The 21,119-nt window shown below is 38.6% G+C and overlaps 1 protein-coding gene across 4 annotated transcripts in view; it reads left to right on the forward strand.

Moving 5' to 3' along the window:
• MACROD2 (mono-ADP ribosylhydrolase 2) overlaps positions 1-21,119 on the forward strand; it is an 858,592-nt gene that overhangs the window by 28,446 nt on the left and 809,027 nt on the right. For all 4 annotated transcript variants that reach the window (XM_064510050.1, XM_064510049.1, XM_064510053.1 and 1 more), the window contains exon 3: positions 3,834-3,941. In XM_064510050.1, the coding sequence (XP_064366120.1) occupies positions 3,834-3,941 (108 nt within the window). The remainder of the gene's footprint in view (positions 1-3,833; positions 3,942-21,119) is intronic.

Here is a 21,119-nt window from a genome sequence, read left to right on the forward strand (position 1 = left end):
ACAGCAGCATCATCTACAATATATAATATTTTATTTTCTTATTTCTACTTCTGGTTGCCTGTAATGCTGGCAGTTTTGAACAGAAATCTGTTTGGCTTTTCCTACAAGGTAAAGGTTAAAAAAGAAAGCAAAATCAAAAACCAACTGAACAAAGTCCTCCCCAAATATCTTCTTAGCTGAGGTGTTATAGCTGTTTTTATAAAATAGTGGTCACAAAAAGTTCAACTTACTAAGGTTCAGACTGATTTTTGTGATGCTACATAGAGAATAGCTTTAGAATCTCAGACACTTGGTGCAGGAACTAAGTTTGTCACTGAGGTGAGCCTGAATCAGAAAAATACTGTTTTGAGGAAATCTGTTAGTGTTTTGAGGAACATCCATGACAAACTAAATTCCTGCTCAAAGTGCCTTTTTCTTTCCTCAGTGTGGGGTGTGTATTTTTTAAGCATTTCATAAACCTTTCAGGTCTCTTATCTCCAGATGAGTTGAGGTTGTTTTGGTACCATGATTAGAGGAGAGGTTAGGCCTTACCAGAGCTTGGCTCAATGTCAGGCTGCACACAGAGGTAGAGAAAGGGTTGTGTCCTCAACACTTCTTTCTGTCTTACGATACTTCTTCCAAAGCACAGCTCCAAGATTTACCGGTGGTTCTTCTGCTTTCCTCCATTTCCCTCTCGTTCCCTCTGCTTTCCTAAGGCATATCTAGCTTTGTCAGTCTTCTCTTACCGTGATTTGTTTAGCCTTGCTCCAGATCCTAAGCCTGGAAACTGTGATTCGAACTGAGGCCAGCTCCTTACTGCCTGTCTCGGGCAGTAACTTGGTGAAAATGCTTAACTTGACAGCACAGATCCCGTTCCTGCTTACATGGAAGTTCACTGTCAGCTCTTGTGAATTAGAGATTCCCTGGGGCACCAAAATTATCTTGGAAGGGAAGATGGATTTGCTGGGTAGTCAGTTTACCTCAATCCTTAAACATTTATCAATTGAAGCAATAAAATATTCTTTGTGCACTTCAGTCATATGAGTAAAGCAGACTTTGTGTAATAGTTTGTGAGGCAAGTAAGTGTGGTTAATTCCTTAAGGTATTCACTATATCAGTGGTCTGAAATATGGCTTAATATAACGTCCAACTTTAATCTGCCAGAATTGATGTCTTCCACATGGTAAATGAAATTCTCATCTGTTTAGCCACTGTTTTCATTGGATGTGCTGACTGGGAGCATTTGATTTCTGTGCTTCTACTTTACAAAGCAGCTTCTGAGGAAAGCATCAAAGCGTTTTCTGTTAACAGCCTAGAGCCAAAACCTTCCTAGCCTACTCTGCTTGGTAGATGCAGGTCCCCGTATTAGAGGCTGCTGAACCTGGTAGCTCAACAGTGGGGAGGTTGCTGCAGCAACTTGTTCCCAGGTCCAGCCAGTAGCAGGGGTGACCACGCATTCGAGCCCAATAGGGGTGCACGTGGGCACACTGGTGCAACACGTATATACATATACCTGTGGCTAGCCACGCAGACAGAAAGCGGCACTTGCACAAACAGCACCAATGGCCTTATCCTGTTCCCCTGGCCTGGGTCAGGGTCTCATGCCTCTGCCAGGGTTATTGGGGGTTCCCCTGCCTGCTGCTCTGCCCCCACACCCCTTCGTGTGTGGGGGGCAGCCTTATAGGGGCCGATGGCTCTCCTGCAATAGCCTTGACATCTACGAGCGCTTCAGTGACATGCAAGTAGCTAGTGGGAAGCTGAACGTGTGAAACAGCTCCAGTGACCATCTGTTGGCCTGCGTTCAGCTTCAAAAATGAAATGTTTGATTAGTGTTACCTGCTACATAAAGGTAGAGTGCACATTTCTTACTGAAAGATGCAGATTAAAATTGCTAGTAATAATTTTGTCTGCCTCTGGTGCTTCAGGAAAGAGTGCCCCTCTGTGTGTGTGTTCTCAATTAGTGAGCAAAACATTTTTCTTGATGTGTTCTCCTTTGCCTTTTGTTAGTTCCAAGGAGCTTTTTGGAATGAGCACTTGAAGACAGCTGTGTGCTGTGGATGGGCTTATGAAGTTGTTGAGCATCAAATCTAGAAGAAGCAGTGCAGTTGTGTGATGAGTGCCTAGGAGGATTTTAGGTTGATTACATCAGTCAGTTCTGGACTTACGGTGTAAATTTAGTATTTAGGATCAGTCTTAAGGTTGACCTTAACGAGCCCAAGCTGTGTGATTCGTGTTCCCTATCTAAAATGTACCTGTACTAGAGCTGCCTGTATTCTGGTACTTATTTATTAAGTGTACTCCTAAAACGTATTCTGGGTTTTCCTTTGCTATGCAGAGTGGAGCTTGTTTAGGAGTTGGTGTGCAGGCTGCTCCTCTCTCCTCCGGCGCTTGGTGGAGTGTGCTGTATTGGAGGGAGGAGGGGGCTGCAGAGGGCTGTAAGGGGGGAGCACGGTCCCGGGGCTTCCCAAGGCTGGCGGGGAGCGGTGCCCTCGGGACAACCTCATCTCCCAGGAAAGCAGCAGAGCTCCCAGCCCTGGGAGGGCTGGCGGTGCAAGTGGAGAGCAATGTTTCAGATAACAGTGGCTTGAAGGTGTCTTGGGTGTAAACATTAACAGAGGATAGGCGCGTGATCTCACGGATACTACAGATATTGTAAATATCTCTGCTGTGGTGTGGTGTTGAACAAACTTCTTAAAACAAACAAAGAGGTATACTCTAGTTTGTGGAAACTGATTAAAATAAAGGTTGATGCAAAAAGTATAGGCTAGCTTTGTATGTGCTGTTTCTCATCAAATCTTGCCTTCGAGGATTTTTTACGTGTAAATAAATTTCACTTGTTTTGAGGACTGAAAATTATTTCCCACTTAAATTGTCACTTCAGCAGTTCAGTTTTTTCTGGCTGATACGTGAGCCTAAGCCTCTTGAGGTTTGGCTCAAGTTTGAAAGAACTAATATTTTTTTAAAAGAAAAACATCCCCAAAACCAGAACAAAAACCCACCAATGACACAAAAAAACCTCCACCATGTTTCTTAGTTCTCTGCTAATGACTCGGATGTCTCACAGTGCACAACTATGTTAAGTTTATAGGCCCCTGTGTGTTTGTAGAAGTGTTTGAGGTGACTGAAGAGTTTCGTAGACTGAAGCAATGGAGTGAAGTGGTGGCTTACCAGAATAAGCTACTTGTTATAACATCTTTTAGTAATGATTTTTTTGAAAGCTAATGTATGCAATGTCTTTCCTTTTCTTCTAGTTGAACAATGGAAGATGGCAAACTGATAGACTGCAAGCTTAAATTTGCTTGTGGTTTTTTGTTTTTCTTTCTACTGTGGGGGGGGGGGGGGCAGGGGGTTTCTCTCCACTGCCTACTCTCAGGACTAATTCTGAATTTGGATTTGGTGGCAAGTTGTGTGCTCATGGGTTTTCGTATGTATTCTGAATGATTTTGGTTTGCAGCTGGATCAGTTACTGCTTCAGTGGTATCTCAACTTCCTCTTCTTGTTTTGTTTTTGGTAATTCATACCATTGTGGTTACCAAAGAAAATTATTTGATGGAAACTAACTCCAAAAAACGTGCATGAGTGTACAGATTTTTAATCAAAGAGTACTTCGGCAAGGACACAGTGCTTCATAGTAGCTAACGTTTGAAAACGAATAGCAAAAAGCAAACAGTGTAATTGCAGGGCATTGCCTGTGTCTCTGCGGGTTACCGGTGCCCTCTGGAGGCAAAACAGAGAAATGTCCCAGGCTGACGACAGTAGCGGCAGGAACTCTTGGGTACCTGCTTTGAGCTTCTGAAGAGTGATGTTATAATTACATTTGTAATCCGGTTTTATTACTTTTTTTTTTTTTGCAGGTGAAAACACTAAAGAAGATCTACAGGGGAAGAAAAGTCTGAGTGAGAAAGTCTCTCTTTATAGAGGTGATATTACATTGCTTGAGGTTGATGCCATTGTTAATGCAGGTAGGTAGTAAAATGTTTTTATGTAGTTCTATCTTGGAAATCCTTTATAGCACTACAAATTTGAATTTTGAAAAGCTACATAAAACAAAAATCCAGTGGAAAGCTCTTAGGGAAACTTTACGTACCTCTTCTAATTTCTATATATTGCATCTGTTCATCCTCTGTGCCTTTACTGTGACCAGGATTATTTTAAAGCTTTAATAGTGTAGTTATTAAGGGACAATAATTCTCTTGCCTTTATTTTTTAACTCAAATAGCTGAGACTTCATGCTTTATATTGTAGAAAACAGAACTTAGGTACTGAGCTGCAGTACATTCCAGGTTATTATTATAAATCAAGCCATTTGTAGACTAATACAGTGGAAATTATTTAACAATAACATGAGAACACTGACTTCCTGTTTTTTATGTGACTTGCTTGCCTTCCCCCCCCCCCCCCCCCCCCCCGAAAATGTAATCTTTCAAATTTCTGGTCCTTACCTCCAAAGCTCTAAATGTTTTAAGACCTAGTTAAGTTTAGTGACCACGTCTCCGTGTCTGCAATAGAGGTGAAGCACTATGTCTAGTAGGTTCTTGTGACACAACACTTCAAAGATATTTTAGAGGGGGAAAAATGCTTAAGTAATGAATTTGCTCATGTATTATATTATAATCAATTAATTTGGTTAGTTTGGAGAGACTGTGGGAAGGTGTTCTTCTACCCTTTGCCCCTTGCCTCATCCACATCCCCAAAATAGCATGGTATGTGTGTCTTGGGGATGGAAATTTTTTTCCTGATACTTGGCTAGCACTGTCCTTAATGGTTAGGAGTACTGATTCACTTCAAGAATTAATTTGTGGTATTACCTATACATTTATTGGAAGGAAACATATTGTGGTATCTTCTGTGTAATGGAACAAAGTGCAGAGATCCCCAAGGTTGTGTTGACCAAAAATGATAGCTTTTTACTGCACTAGGTAAACCTATGTGGAGATACAGGTTCAAGTCTAGGAAGAGTATAGTTTGTCCATACTGCATGGAAGTTAATAAACCTAGTCCCTTGTATTATTTGATGTTATTTCTGTCTGCATGACTCCCTTCTTTATAGTGGAGACATGTCAGTGGATTTAATGGAGTAGAAGTAGCCTCCTTAGTTATCTTAACATGCTCTTTTCGTACTCCGACAAGTATAGAGGATAGTATTTGCATACAAAACTTTTTTAAATTAATCTTGAGTTTACTGGTACCCAAAAGTCAATTAAAATCAACACACACATCAGTATTTTACAGAAATGATTAAAGAAACCATCCAAAACCACACCATAAAGCAGAGGCTGAAAGGCCTGAAGAAGGACATAACGCTCTTGAAATACATAGAAGGCTGTTGCCAAAAAGAAAGGAATCTTTTGTACTCTGTGTATTCTGTGTGTAGGCTAAGAGGAGTGGGATGTGGGCATAACAGTAGAGGTTCAGACTGGATGTTCGTAAAACCATTTAATGCAATGGAAGGTGGTACTCTGGTAAACTAGCCTGATACATAACAACTGTTTTATGTCAGGATGTTGGTACGGATGGGTTCTTGTAACTCTTCTAGTCATTTTCTTCTGTAATCTTTATTGAAGTTCATAATATAGTAACTATTCTGAATTGTTAATATACTTAGATCAAGATGATAACCTATGATTACCCTGAGCAATCAAATACTCTGTATATGTCAATGCATTAATTAAAGCTTAAATGTAAGCTTTTGATTTACTCATTGTTCACCCAACATATGAAGCCCAGGACTGATCCTCTTCCTTTTTGTAAAGAATTAGTACTTTTTTAATGTTAAACCTCTCAAAATTATGAAGGATAGCTGGAAACTTAAATGAGAAAGAAGAAGTTTTAGTTCAAGATCCATTTTGATTGTGCAGAAAAGTCCAATTGTTGCACTGAGAGGTTTTGAAATCCAACAGTTTCAGTGAAATTGTAGTGTCTTTCTGACAGTATTTAAAAATAGTTTCTCATCTCTATTGCATTTTTGCAAAGAACTCCGTTTTATTTGCAGAAGGAAAAAACTATCTAAGCCTGGAGGAGAAAAAGCAAGATCCTCCTTGAATTTCTGGCATATAGGAGAGAGTGCTAACTGAATTTCTTTCATTAAGCTAATGAAGGTGTTGGTAGGTATCTTATGTAGCTAAATACCAAGAAATCACTGATCACTGCTGAAGAAGGATCCTCTTTTCTCTTGGACTTAGACAGATGGACTGAATGTTACTTATTTTCTAAAAGTGTTCTAGAATTACTTTATGCTAAAAGAGGCCAGCTGTGGGAATAGTGGAAGTAAAAGGTTGGGGTTTATCTTTGCATAATCAAAATAGCCGTATCAAAACAGCCAATTTTGAAATCATTCAGTTGTGATCAGAGTGAAGATCTCTTTTTGTCCTCTAAAGAGTGACTGCAGCACTGAGATGCGTAATGACTGTCAAGGTAGCTGAAAAGAGGAACCAGTGTGCTATTTTTGGTGAAATCAATGTGAATTACGTAACCCCATTACTGTGTGTTATGTTTCCAGAATGGTTCCCTAAAACTTCCGCGCTAGTAACTGTATTGCAGACAGGTCCTAGTTCACCTTGGTGTTTTGCCTAATATGTCCTGTTACGTTAATTTCCTTCCCTCCTTTTTAAGGATTCTGTTAAGATTGGTACCAAAGTCTTAGTTTTACTCCTTTGTCCTTTTCTGCTCTTTATTATGCTGTGAGAACTTGAACAGTTTCTTCCTTGAGGCATGTTCTTTATTGCATAAATCCATGATAACTGACCTTTTAAACAAAATAAATATTTCCGGATGCCTTTTAATCCTGCCTCCAAAAGTGCTGTAAGCACCTGGAAGTCAGATGACTAAAATTAGCCAACTTTCAAATAACCTCTCTTGGAGGTCTGCATGTGTTTAGGGGAGGGAGGGAGTTCATTTGTTTCCTCCTGCCCCTTTCCTCTCAGCTCTTTTAATACACATCATATTTGTACTGCAGACACTTCTTGATCAGAAGAGTTTCTGTGGACCAAGTGGATTATGTGAGGAAAAATAGCTTCAGATAATATTGGAATACTTAAGCCACAGAATGTGTCATACCCTCCCCCTCAACTCAGTGTACCTTAATGTCTTTGAGCCGCTTTCTCTGCGGTACTGTATGGATTTAGGAAGCATGTCTTTCAGCTGGCAGTTAACTTAGTAGCAGTCCAAAATGAATTGCATATGTCCTGGGTTGTGCTTGAGCAAATTATTTCCCTCTGTGTCTGCTTGCGTACTGCCTCTGTTTATTAAACTGTGGACCATATGGCATTATGATATTCTCATGGCTTACATGGATATGGTACAGTAACTCTTTGATGTTTACTGGAGTTCTTAAGATGTTATTGGAAGAACAGTAACAACGAAATAATATGTAGTCTAGCAATTGTGGAGCTTATTCTCCTCACTTTCAGGTGTTAGGTATGTTGCTTGTAGAGCAGCCAATCTCAAATACAGAAATAAGCAGCAAAAGCCTCAGTAAGGTTTGAAAATCAATTGTGATGTATTTGTAATATTAGCTAAGCAGTAAGCATTATTCTCCCTGGGCTTTTTAATAAACATAGACAAAAATTGGTACCTTTTAGTATTTATAATATTTGTTACCTTTTTAATTTGAAGTAGGTACAGGAGTTGAATTTTCAAAGTGGGTGTGATATGTATGTGTGTGTACTTTAGATGCCTTAAGCAGCAGTTCACCACTACTGGTCTCAACTATTCATTCGTTCATTACTTGTTAATGTAGGTTATTGATTCAGTTCTAAAATAAGATAGCATGTACTAATGTGATTGTGAGTTAGTTTTCATTAGGAGAAAGAATGAGGGAAAAGGAATGCCGTTATGTGGAAAAATAAGGCTCATTCTCCCTTATTTGATTGCTGGTGGTAGGAATGACTGAACACTGTAAGAAATGGTATTTCTTTCTAGCTTTGAAGACTATTCTTAGGCATCTATACAAAGGTATGATATTGAGAATGGAAACAGGAGAAGGAACATAACCATCAGTTCTATCCAAGTAGATTTTTCTGGTAATAAGTGTACAGTGCTGCTTGTAAACTAGCCAGATGCTACAGTGGTAGCAACTAGAAGGTTGCTCCCTTTGTAAACTGTACATGACCGCTGGAGTTATCCCTAATTCTCCCAAATTGTGGGGAAAAAGCTATTACCTTTTAAAAGCAATATTTTTATATTAGAGAAAACAGATAGGAAGTGATATTTTACTCTGTGATAAATAATGAGAAGAGGCAGTGGATGAAATTATACAACTTTTTATTTCCCTTTTCTAGTGATCTCTGCTGGAATTTAGTTACTGAACCTCGTACTGTTCAACAAATGATTTCCTCTACAGGAAATAATTTACATATCTGAATTGAGATTCAGGAGTCACTTCAGCTAAAGAAGCTAGTTAACAGCAATAAAATGCAGTTTTCTTAGCTCCCTTTGTATATTGTACAGTGTCTACTGTGTAGAGAGGATGGTATCTCTTGGCTGTTTGACAGGCAAGAGTGTTTTCAGGAAGTGGATTATGTCTAGATCTTTTCAGATCTCTTAAATATGTTTAAAAAAAAAAAAAAAAAACAGGTTGTCCTGCTGTATGTCCCTGTCCTGGTACTTAAAGCAAATGGTATTGGAAAAAAAATGCTCAGTTTTGAATAGGCCGTGTTTGCTTCGCTTATTGTGTAAGTGGTTCTGACTGGAGTTTCTGAATGATTAGATTTACAAAATGAAGTAACCAGTTTCCTATTAGGTCTCAACTTTTTCTAATAAAATATGCTTTTCTTCCCTCAAGCTTTAGATTTCAGAACTGCGTTTAGTAATAAAGCAACAGATTTTATGCTGGACTTTTTTTTTCTTTTCTCCTTCTTCCCCACACCCTTGATCTTGAAGTATAATCTGATTGCTTAGTTTTATGAGGCATCCCATTTTTGTCATGTTCAAAATTAAACTTCAAGGTAGAGGTATTTTATGTATTGAAAATGTGAACGGAATATATTATCTGTGAATTATGCTTAAACGAATATGTAGGCATAGATACTAGCTGAACTATGCCTTTCCACATAAACAGCTTGTTAATGTGTAATCAGTCACTGCAGTTGCCTTGAACTTAGTGCTTAATGAACAGGTGGGGAAAAAGGATGAATTCTAATCTGAAACAGGTCTGACATCAGGCAGTTTCTCTGATTGCTAATCCATTTCATTTGGCACCTTAATTTATCACACAAAATTTCATCTAGTAGCTCCTGAAGTAGAAATTAATTCAGAAGTGGCCTGTCTGAATCAGTAGCTGGACCTGAACTGGTATTGCATATATACTTAATGCCCCCCCCCCCCCCTTTTTTTTTTTTTAAGCAGTGGTCAGTAGTCCTTACTCTTAAGTTTATAGCTGAAGACTTATTTTTTAAAATGTAGTCATTCACTTGACTCAAATGTTCCTGCTATTGAAAGTGGAATCAGCAAAACAAACGAACCACCCTTGAGCTGCCTATAAGATTCCCCCCCCCCCCCCCCCATGGGATGTTTGAACTTATTTAAATTGTTTAAGCTGGACTATAATGGTTCCTTACTCTGGGAGCTTCGTACTGATTTTGATGATTAGTAGCATGTTTCATATGAGCACATTCTAAATGTTCTATCATCTCTGGTGTGCAGGTAGGGAAACTTAAAGCTTGTGTTGAAATCCTTTGTGGAGAGTCATCTGGCAGGTTGGTTAGTTTACTGCTTTGCCTTGCACACCACACTGCTTTCGTGGGTGTGATTTCCTTGGAAATAGAGCCGGTAATGCTAACAAATTGTTGCTAATTTGTTTTTTCATTTTCAGTGTGAACAAGTTATGCTTGCACGTAAAGGTTTTTCAAGTTAATTTCAAATCAGTGCAGTAATACTTGTGTATAGAACTCCGGATTCATTTATATATATTGTCCACTTTTTCATCACAAAAGTCCATGTCAGGAGCTGAGAGAATCAACCATTCTTGATAATCATAGTATGTGTGAGTTGGTTTACAACCACTTTCTATGAAAATAGCTTCAACCTTGCTGTTGAGTAGTGGACATCATTTGGCTTTCCCCTCTACTCAGAACTGCTTTGTTCTGTCTAATCTGATTACACTATAGATCTTCTCTTTAATACTGATTTGGGGGGGGGGGAATTGTAAAGTGATAGCGATCAAGAGGATGAAAAATATGTCTAGAGGTTCAGTTTAATTTAGGTGGATTATTGCAGTTGCTGTTTTGGTCAAACACCAGTTGCTCTAAGGATGTGACAAAGGATAAAAATTGAGACTACCTCAGAAATGTACTGTAACAAATGATCAAAATACTTGGTATACTTGCAAAATATGACTAGTATAATTCCATTTAAGAACAAGAAAGAAACAGCAGTGCTACAGACAAGTTGAGGATAGAGTTTCTTTTCTTTTTGGAGCACTTTCAGGGGTGAGAAATGAACTGTAATCCATTTAAAAATACAGTTTTCATTAGAAAATTAAAACTCTGCCTCGGTTGGGTACAGACTGATTAGCTTTTTTATTTTTTGGTAGTGACACTGTTGTGGCAGAAAGCTATAAGGAAGGCAAATTCACACTTGTGGAGGATCTTGCCGTCACTTGTGTGTGGCACTATTGTGTCCTATCTGGAACCCATGCTCAGCTGGAACTTGGTGTGGAAAAGGAACGGAGCTTTAACATGAAACTTTTTTTTTTTTGGTACTGGATAGCTTTATCAGGTGTGTTAGTGCCTTAAAATCAGAAAATGTAGAATACGTTAGCATACAGAAAACAAGTTTGCTTACAACTGTATCACTTAACTAAAAGAGAAGACTTCTGGGAGCATATATTCCTCAGACGTGGGCCTGAGCGTTATCCTGCCTAATTGTGTGTTCTGCCTGAGAGCAGGTAGTGTCAGATGATGTAATGAAGATCTAAAACTTCCATGCCTATGAGGAAAGCTATGCTGATCAGCCTGCCATGTGGCCAGATACTGCAAACAGGCACTTCATGTTAACAAGCAGTGGGACACAAGTGCTCAATGACTTACTGAGAAGCTGTAAAAAAGCAACAGAGAAGAAAATATACTTTCTGTTGGAACAATGCACTTAAAAGGCTCCATAAACTAACTGCGTGTGGACTGAGCCACCAGGCTCTGTCAAAGCAAATTGAGCTTCAAAGCAACGTTGTTTGGCTTATTCATCTCCCCACTGGCATAAAAATTTGAGTGGAGTGACATGAGGGTGCAGTATATATAAATACCCTGGCACAAAGTCAGATGGCCAAGTATATCTTATTAGATTTTCCTGACTGGATTTAGCATAATCTGATAGTCTGCTGATAATCTAACATACAATGGACAAGGTAAGAGATGTTTTAGTAGCCTAATCTAACCTGATGGACTATGGTACCTAATTTACTTAACACTTTGGTCTTGATCCAGTGTTGGTGCTTTCATACCACTGTTTTCCTAGACTGGTATGGTCTCCTTATTTCTTTGTGTATCCAATTTTGAGCCCATTTGTTGTCTCTTAACTTAGTGCATCTTAACTTACTGCTTCTAAACTCCTGAGGCAGGAACTGTCCATGTAAACTTAGTGTTGCTGATATTTTTGTTCATTTAAAAACAAATCAACCAGCCTGCCAATGTGCTTTACAAATACAAATAAAACACTTTGAGTTACTCTTTCTCAATTTGCAGAATAGAGAAGGAATGGGGTGGGAGCAGAGGGTGTTATCTGTGTAACTTGTCAATGGCCAGGTTTACAAGAAACTCTGTGAAAGGTGGTGTGGGAAACTGCTGGTTTTGTGCTTTCGTTTGCTCTCTTTACCTCTTAAGCTTGTATTTGTCCACTCAGGCTTGGCTTATTTTGAATGCTAAAACCAGGAAGCGTATATGTTGCAAGCAGGGCAGGCAGAGCTGTGGGGGCTCTGCTGGAGATGCAGATTTCTAAGTGTTGAGTGCTGAAGGGCAGTAGCAGGCTGTGAAATGTCAGCCCTCTCCATTGAATCATCTCGTCTGAAATTCTCTGCCTTGTGACAGTAACTGCTGCTTCATTTATCCTTGGAGGCTGAAGGGATGGTAACTTAAAATGATCGCTCCTGTTTGTAGAATTTTTTTCCTATGTTCCAGAACTGTGATGTGGCTTTTATTAAGCATCAAACTTTATTGATCGTTCATGCCGTGGTTACCCTGGACCTTTTCTTGTATGCACTTTCTAGAGAAGGCAAACAACAGAGGAACAAAAAATACTGTAAAGTTGGATTTCTTAAAAGCCTGTAACTTCTTAAAACTGTAAAATATTTGAGGTACTTTGAGGTACTATGGGATGCCATGAATGCTTTCTGACAGCAGGTGGCAATAGTTTTACTGTTATTATGAAGCCACCTCTTGGCTGTAAACCTTAATTTTCCTAGACACACAATCAGTACTGACTTAAAGCAGAGGAAACAAAAAGCATGTATCCTAAGACTACTTATTGGATGGGCTGTTGATGTGGTTCATACTTATTAAATGTCTAATACATTTTCTTACATGTGTTAGTGTGTGTCTGAAATCGTGTGGGACATATGGTTTGGAAGAACCTTAAGCATCCATTTTACTGTACACAGCAGTACATTTAGGAAGCACATTGCTTTCAATCTGTCTTATACATCTAACAGTGCAACCATTTATCATCCTGAGTACACTGGTTGTATGGTGTGAGGTAAATGTAAGAGACTTATCAACATAACTTTGAGCAATTGTTTCATAATATTAAATCCACTTTAAGTCAGGACTTTGGGGGTCTGAAGGCTTTATTTAAAGCTGATAATTGTAACAGTATGTTTTTAGTCAAGATATGCAAGCAGCATATTGTTTTGTCAAGCTTTTGTATTAGAGGCTTGACACTTTCTTTTTTTAAATGACTGAAAGTTGTTAGTGCTCAAAAGAAAAGACTTCTTTAAAGTCTCTTGTCTCTGCAATGCCTACAAAATCTTGACAGCATATGGTCAGCTGATATGCTAAGGTTGTGCCTGTCCTGCTGATATTGTCCCCTCGTACTTCTCTGGCCATGTGTATGTATTTGATTTTTCATACTTTATGGTCTAATTGTAAACTTTTTGGAATGGAGTAGATTGTGTCTCTGTTCTGGATTTCTACAGATCTTAGGTCAACATGATGTCAGTCAACATAAATGATATATAATAGTTGGCTTAAGAATTAGTATTTCCATGCAAAATTTAATCACGTTAAAAAGATATGGATGAAATTTGAGGAGGGGAAGGTGTACTTTGAATAGACAAATCAGAGTAACTAAACTTTAGGTTTATCAGATCTTGTTTACTATACCCAGAAAATGGGATACCTGCTTAGCAAAGTTATAGTGAGAGCTGATGTTCAAAAATACTGCTGTGTTGTGGTCTGACTAACCTTGCCTCTCTCCTCTTCGTTCCCCTTTCCCAAAAGGCATTGCTTTGGTTAAGTTGTCATAAGTACCGAGTAGAAGACTGATGCCTTGGAGTCTATCCATTGTTAAAACTTCTGATTTCCAGTTCATCTAGTGTTTTGCTGTTTGCAGATTTTTGTGATGCTTTCCAGAAATGTTAGTCATTTTAAATATAGTTTCAGTTACTTGTTACATAAATAATTATGGACTGTGAAATGTAGTTTAGACTTTGTTTTGACCTACAGCTGTTAGCTTTTCCTTTTTCTCAGAAAAGTCTGTTTCTTTCTCTGTGATGTTGCAAAAATATTTCTGACTTCAAAATTAATGTTAGGAGTACAGCTTAGCTTTAAAATCTGGACTCAAAACCCATTTATGTGACTTGTCACAGTTTTACAGATTAGTAATTACAGATAAATACATATCAAGGCACAGAGTAGGCTTGTAAAAGTGGTGTTTACTTGTTAATCCAAGTACAACAGCTAGCATCATTCATGATATTGGTAAGTGTAGGCGGTCAGGCTCCCATATATTTATATGCTTTTGTTCAGAGTTTTGAAATATGCTGTTGCACATGGCTATTGAAGACACTATAAAGCCCTACATCTTCTTTAGAACAGTGCAGTGATGAGCTACTAATGCTCACATAGCAAATATATTCCTGATTTCTGTAGAATTTGTAAGCAGAGATGAGAGCATTCAAACTCCATTCTATTCCTGTATAATAATAATAAATGGAAATAGTCGATGCCTGGTTTATCCAGTTGCAGACTGTTCATGGACTCGGAGATAGTTGTCAGCTGTATTTGATTTGTATTTCAAATGCTTTGTATTCCAAATCTGTGTTAGAAATGTTTCTAAAGTGTGCACCCCATTGCTTGTTTGGGATAAGTTTACTTTTCCCATGTCATCAGATAAAACTTCTTATTTAGCAAAGATATGGTATTGCTTTTAACTGTATCAAACAAGGTTACAGAGGAAGGTAAGTCTTCCAAGTGATGTAATATGTTACATAATATTAACTGGCAACCTGTTTTCTGTACAGTTCTAAGAATATTAGGTGTATAGCATATTTCAGAGAAATCCTGGTTGGTTTGTCGTCCTGTCGGTTTCAGTCCCCTCTGTGATTGGTCCATGAGCTACTTAAGTAGTTCTGAATTTCTGCAAATCTGGGTTCTGATATTATTTCTGAATTTAAGATTAAGTTTTATAGTGATTTCCGGAATAATCCTGTAGTGAAAATGGTGGAAATCTGCAGAGCTCTCTAAACTGTATTGGGAGAAGTAACAGAAGTCTGTAATTAATGCATGCCTTATTGTTTCTGAAGTTCTGAGACAATTTTCCATTTAGGTTGACCATTAACTTTAAAATAAAGCAACTAAATCTGCAGAGGGGGCAAGGGTGGATTAGGCCAAATGTAGCAGACTTCGATTTTTCTTTGATTGCTTTCATATATGCATCTCCAGCTACTTGAGGCAAGATAATTTTTGCCTTGTATCACCAGTAGAGCATTGTTTATTAACAGTTCTGCCAATGGCCCTGACACAGCTAGTTATAGCTGTTTACTAGGACAAAACCCAGCATTGGGTCAACATTAGGGTTGTCCACCACAAGAAGACTGACTCCTCCACTAGGCACCTCATTTCTGGCAAAATGAATCTGCGCAGATGGCCCAAACTTGGTATTTGTTTAGGGCTTAAAGCCTAAAGCTTTAGGCCAATAGTCTGCAGTATCAGACCCTGCAAGTCTACTTCAGACTAGTCGTCAACACCAGTAAATAAAACCTTTTTCCCTGCATCCAAAGTGAATCCATTGACAGAAAGCACATGGGATTATTTCAGGTGAAACCCTTTATCTCTGTACCGTTATCAGAGGCACAGCATGAGGTTTTGGTTCCCCACTTCTTTCTTTGTGCCCATGTTTGTGCCCATCTGTCTTCTTTCTTTGGTGGCATCATCTGAATCGAAACAGGATTTGAACCGGAATGCCTACCCTAGCAACATCTCTGCTGCCTTCCTATTCTCTCCCTTCCTGTAGTGCTAGCAACTATTTGAACAGCTTGTGTTGGCTGCAGCCTTTTTTTTTTTTTTTTTTTTTTTTTTTGCTATTATCCTTCTTGGGGTGGGGAAGAGGGTAGGAGAGAGGAAGTAAAAGCCATGTTGCCTTTTCTCATCTTTGGAAAGGCCCTTATGAGGGGTTATTGGATGTAGTTGTGTAATTGCAAATCAGTAATCTCAAATCATGACCTTCAGCCTTGGTTTTGGTAGCAATAGGTGCCAAGAATCAGTGAAGTTGTACTGATATGTATAAAACAATTTTGCCTTATTCAGGCCAGTGCTAATCATCCAGGACAGCAGAATTTTGTTCTTCGTTCTCTTTCTTGTCAGCCTCTTTAGAAATCCCAGGCTGTTCTACTTTGCCTGGGGGTGACAGTGAAATGGATGGCTCCTCCGTGTCTTTCCCGTAGATACTGTGCTTCGGGAATCTCCCCTGAGCGCTGCTGGAGTCACTTCACATTCCACAAGCCCCTGCTGACAATTAAGTCAATTTGCTGGTGCAGGCATGATGGAATGAAGTTAGGATAAGTTGTTTTTTTAAGCCGGGATATTGAGTGAAAAGGTTACTCTTCTGCTTTGGTTGAATTGAAAACTGAACCATATTTTTACCTGTACATTGATACATTGGCTTGGTACACTGATAAGACTTTTCCGGTGATATTATCGCCTTTGCTGGACTACTTGATTTTATTAAATAATTGATTTTTTTATCTTACTTTTTTTGTTGAGGAGGAATCAAGGCAAACATGCATTGAATTTGATGCAGTAGGATGGTCAGGCACCACTTCTCAGCAGTAAAGGATCTGGACACAGGCTGGCAATTCTTGATCTTTAGCTAAGGACTTGTGAACCGGAGTGGGGAAAGGGCCTGGCCTTAAGACACCTAGCTTGAGAAAGAGGAGATGGACACTTCTGGATCTGGAGGTCTCTTTCCCAAAGTGGTCTGTAACTGGATCAAAGGATTATTTTTGAAATTCCCCAGCCAAATGCAACGTTCCTGCTATTAGGAAGATTGATTTGGCTTTGTGATTTTTGTTAAACAAAGTTCTCTTAGTTTTATTAAATGCATGTTTTTCTTAATTTCTTCTGTTCTAGCTTGGGTCTAAGTTTTCTTCAGTTCTTATGCGAATACAGTGCCATCAGCCTGGAGTTCTTCTAATGAAATGGAGGATGATTTAACTTTAAGAAGTTGAACTTGGGTACTGGCTGGTTTGTTGTGCTGAAATCAGTTTAGGGATTTGCTTAAACTTTTGCTTGAGGTTATTGCATTTTTTTTCAGACTTAAGGTCTTTTATATATTTAAAAAAGAATTTAGTACAGTATTTCATTCTTAGTATCTACGCTGCAGCATTTAATATGGGCATATATTTGGACTTACTGGTCTTTGTTAATTTTATTTAGCTTCAGTTTTAGCATTTTTTTCAATTGCTAAGTAAATAGCCTGAACTATTAGCATTCTATTTGGTATTGTACAAATACTGAAGATAAATCCTATATAATTAGCCTGACTGTGGAGTTTGAAATTATGAATCTCAATTCAGTTCACTCACAGTATACCTCTTTCAGGTACGTACAATGAATCTGTTAGACTGCAAAGAAAATGTGCATATAAACCAGTAATAAAACCAGTTGCTAAAGAGCCTTAGTTTTTTGATTCAGCTTTTGTACAAAATGGTCCAGGTATCCCATAGGAATATTGAGATAAATATATTATGATAACGTTAATGGTACACTGACATATATGAAAATACTGTTCTGATATTACAGAAGTTATGTACAATCTTTCTTTTAACTGTCCATCCTTTAGATGCTCTTTTCTTTTTTCTGTAAAGTATTGTATTGCATTTTCCTGGGATGAAAACCATGCATGCATATGTCAGGATAGCTAATGGGCGGAGGGGCAGGAAGGAAAGCGGTATGTGTGTGTGTTTTTAATGCAACTTGTAGCTTGCTCGCTTTTCTTTTGGAAACCTTGCTATGAGAAGCTTCTGTGTTAATGACTATAAGGACTTCCATTCTTAAGTATCTAAACTATGTTGGTTGAAATAACAAAAATCTGAATCTGGTACTTCTGAAGTATTTTTCCTCTTCTATCCAACATGCTTGCTTTTCATGCTGCACAGACAATTTTTTGGTCCTAACAACTTACTCTTCCAAAGTTTAATGTGTAGTAGCTTGTAAGTTTTATGGAAAATGCTGTTTTTAAATAAGGCAGTCATATTCATTGGATAATTTAGGCCTCGAACATGAAAAAAGCTAAACAAGTTGTTAAATTGCAGCATAAGAATAGTCACGTTCACTTTGGTAGGGATTGTTCATACGTAAGTTAAGGATATATTTAAGTCTTAAAATGATATGTTAAAGGGCTGTTTCTTATTTGAGTATTCTTCCAGCATTTAATAAAAAGGCACTAATTCTTGTTCTGTTTAAAAACTGTTCTCTAGTTGCTGTAGTTCATTATTTCAGCTTCAAAGTGTAGTCTGTGCAGAGAGGCAATGAGGTATATCCACATCTAGAAATTAAGCAATAATCATGTAGTTTGGTGTTTCAGCAGGCTTTGTTCATTAGTAAGTACAATGATCCATTATAAGTAGTTGCTGTAGTCATGATGTTCTTAATATTCTGAAATTTAGACTCTCCAGAACAATTTTAAATATATATTGCTGCTTGAAATGCCACCGGTTGTACTAAATGCCCTGCCTGTTTCTTGGTGTAATGGTAACTGTTCTGGAGAAACATTATGGGACAAATATCAGGTATTGTGTGCATGTGTATATGTATAATGTGTGTATGCATGACTTTGAAAGATTTACCAATAATTCATGCTTGCGCCAAGAGGAAGGAAAACAACTGTAGACAGGTAGAAAGACTGGAAAAGCTTTTTTTTAAAAATCAACAGGGATTCTGAGAAATTCAGGAAAACAACAAAGGGGGAAAAATATAACTGAAGTGCCTCACACTAGTGGGAAAAGGAAGTTGACACTCAAATGCAGGTAGGCATATGCAGGATAAATTGTTAGCGACTGGATGGTTTTGAGTTACCGAAACTCATCTGACAACTCGGTGGATCTAGCTCTTGGTGACTAAGACAACATCTGCAAATCCTGAAGTTCTGTCAGTAAATCTTAGGACACAAAGAGGTGGATGCTTCTTATTTAAGAGCATATGAGAGAACGTTAGTGCGCTTTAAAGGTGCGAGTGGGAGGGAATTAGAGAAGGTCGTTTTACCAGGATGTTGCTAGTTGGGACTGTAATGATACAACAGTTTGGAAACTTCTAAGGAATAAGAACAGTTAACACTGTTTTCAGTGAGAAGGGTCTTTTTGTATGCTTTAACTGTTCCTGTGGAAACTGCAAACCTAAGATTGTCCTGGACAGATGCGTGAGAACCTGCAAGTTGACCATCCAGTGAATTTACATGCACATTTCCAACCTCAGTGAAGTAATTTAACCTGAAACTATATAATTATTTTTTTGTTAATAGTGTGTGCAAAGTAACTGTAAAATGCTTGCATGCAATAAATGGGTGGGGGGGAGAAAGGAATTTTGTTTTTTTTGTTTTTTTTGTTCTGGTATTCTTACTTTGGGTATATGAAACTGAACCATCTGTAAAAGGCTGCTAACTTTTTTGTTCACTTGTGCTTTGTAATCTAGAATGTACTCATATTTTAGAAATTGTGCAAGAAAATGACGCAGTGTGAGAAGACCTCTAGATATCTTTGTGTGTGGGACTTGTGTGCTTCTGTTGAAGGTCCTGTGCTGCATGCGTTGCCGCTGTTCTTGAGCACAGATGCAGCCCGGTGCTCTGATGCACACCAGTGTTTAGCCAGTAAGGCAAAGTGCGAAGAGATAACTCATAACCAGTTGACTATTGATGTTTATAGCTGATCCAAAGAAATGGCAAGCACTGCATAGTAATCCCAGGTGCTTGCAGATTATACTGAGAACAAAAGGTAAGTGATCCCAGACCAATATTTGTATCTGCTTTGGCTTCTGACAAACATCCCGTGCTTTACAGATGGAGACAGAGCTCAATGACTGCTCTGTCGTTCTTTAGGTGACTGCCGCACTGAATTTATTCCATCTGGACCACGGAGACTTTCCGTCGCTAGAGTGTGCTAGCATCCCAGCTCCTGGCAGCGCGGGCTGGCTGCGAGCTACCCTGCCCGCTTTCCCCGCTGCTTAGCGACCATGAATTTTTCATCGTGTTGCTCTGCTGTCACCCGGGCAACTGCCTGAGTTCCCCAGTTATTTTCTTTGTGCGTTACACCATGCTTCCCTGCTCTCTGGTGTACTCATGTGAATGAACGAGTTGGTGGCTTGTTAGCAGAGTACCTGCGTGCCCCAGAGGAGTGTCATGTCATTAAGCATTATAATGTTGCTACTGCTGCCTTTATTTTGCCAAATAAGAAGCCAGTATGAGGTTGCCAAACTGATGGCTTTGAAAGATTTGGTATCAACAGCATTTAGTTAAACTCTTTGTAGGCACTGTGTAGTAATGTTTATGGAGTTGGCCTTTTGAGCTTTGCAGTGATAAATGTGAGGAAGAAAACACAGACCAGCCAAATAGGCCTATATATGGAAGAAACAGTATACAGGGAATACATTGTTCTGGATCCAAAAGTTTTAGTTCCACCTTTTAAAACAATTTTTTTTAATGTTCCTCCAAGTTACTTTTCTATACAGATAGAAATTGAAAGTAACTTTTTTTGATATTTAATGCTATTATGTTTGGTCAGGAAAACTTCATACATAATTAAATCCTTTCCATGTTTTGGTAAAGGCTGAGGCTGTTTGAATGTCTAGCTTGAGGAAAAATCCAAACTGCAAAAATGTAATTAAAAGATTTTTTTTCTTTTTTTATTATGTTGACTATACTGGCTTATTTTAATTAAGTTTGTCCTCTAATGAAAGTTGCATTCTGTGAAGTATAGTGGGAAATCCATAATTTCTTCTCTTCGATGAAGATTGTGGCTGACAACTCTCCTCCGCAGGCATAATGCGAGTTTCTACTCTAATAAAAGCTCAACTGTGCAGGAAACAGTTTCTTGGGCACAGATCTAAAGTTGTGAGGTTTCATACAAAAACAAAGGACCATTACAGATCTTAGTACCTTGTATTTAAAATGCAGTGTGAGATTAACCTGTCTGCCTTAACCATATAAATGAATGTGTATTTCTTAAAAAAAACTTCTAAAAGCAAAACCCTACTGAGAAAAAGCTCTACGTTATGTTTACATTTCTGCTCTGGAACACAAATGATAAATATTGGATTGTTGTTGAATGCTCTACCAGAAGGCAATCTAATCAAAATGCTGGTAAATCAGCCTGAGAACCCCCGTACAAACAACAGACTATCAGTAGTTCCTGAGGGTCGGGCTACGGACAAGGCAAACTTGTATTTTTACTTGCAGCTGCATGTGCTTTTACTTGTTCTAGTATTAATCTTGTAATTCAGTCTCTGAAGTGGGCAGGTTATCTTGTACAGTTTAATAGAAAACTGTAGGGAATATGGGCTTGGATTAGGACAGCCGGAAAAAATACTCTGGTTTGCTGAAGCGTTCTTCTCTCCCCCTGCCCTCCCTCTGCCCCTTGTCCGATGACTTTCTATCTGCATTCAGCATGTGGACCAAGTGGCCAGATCACTGACCGACAGAATCCCTAAGTGGGGTTAGTGTTT

This window comes from Dromaius novaehollandiae, chromosome 3 (assembly GCF_036370855.1).
Source record: "Dromaius novaehollandiae isolate bDroNov1 chromosome 3, bDroNov1.hap1, whole genome shotgun sequence".
Lineage (NCBI taxonomy): Eukaryota > Metazoa > Chordata > Aves > Casuariiformes > Dromaiidae > Dromaius > Dromaius novaehollandiae.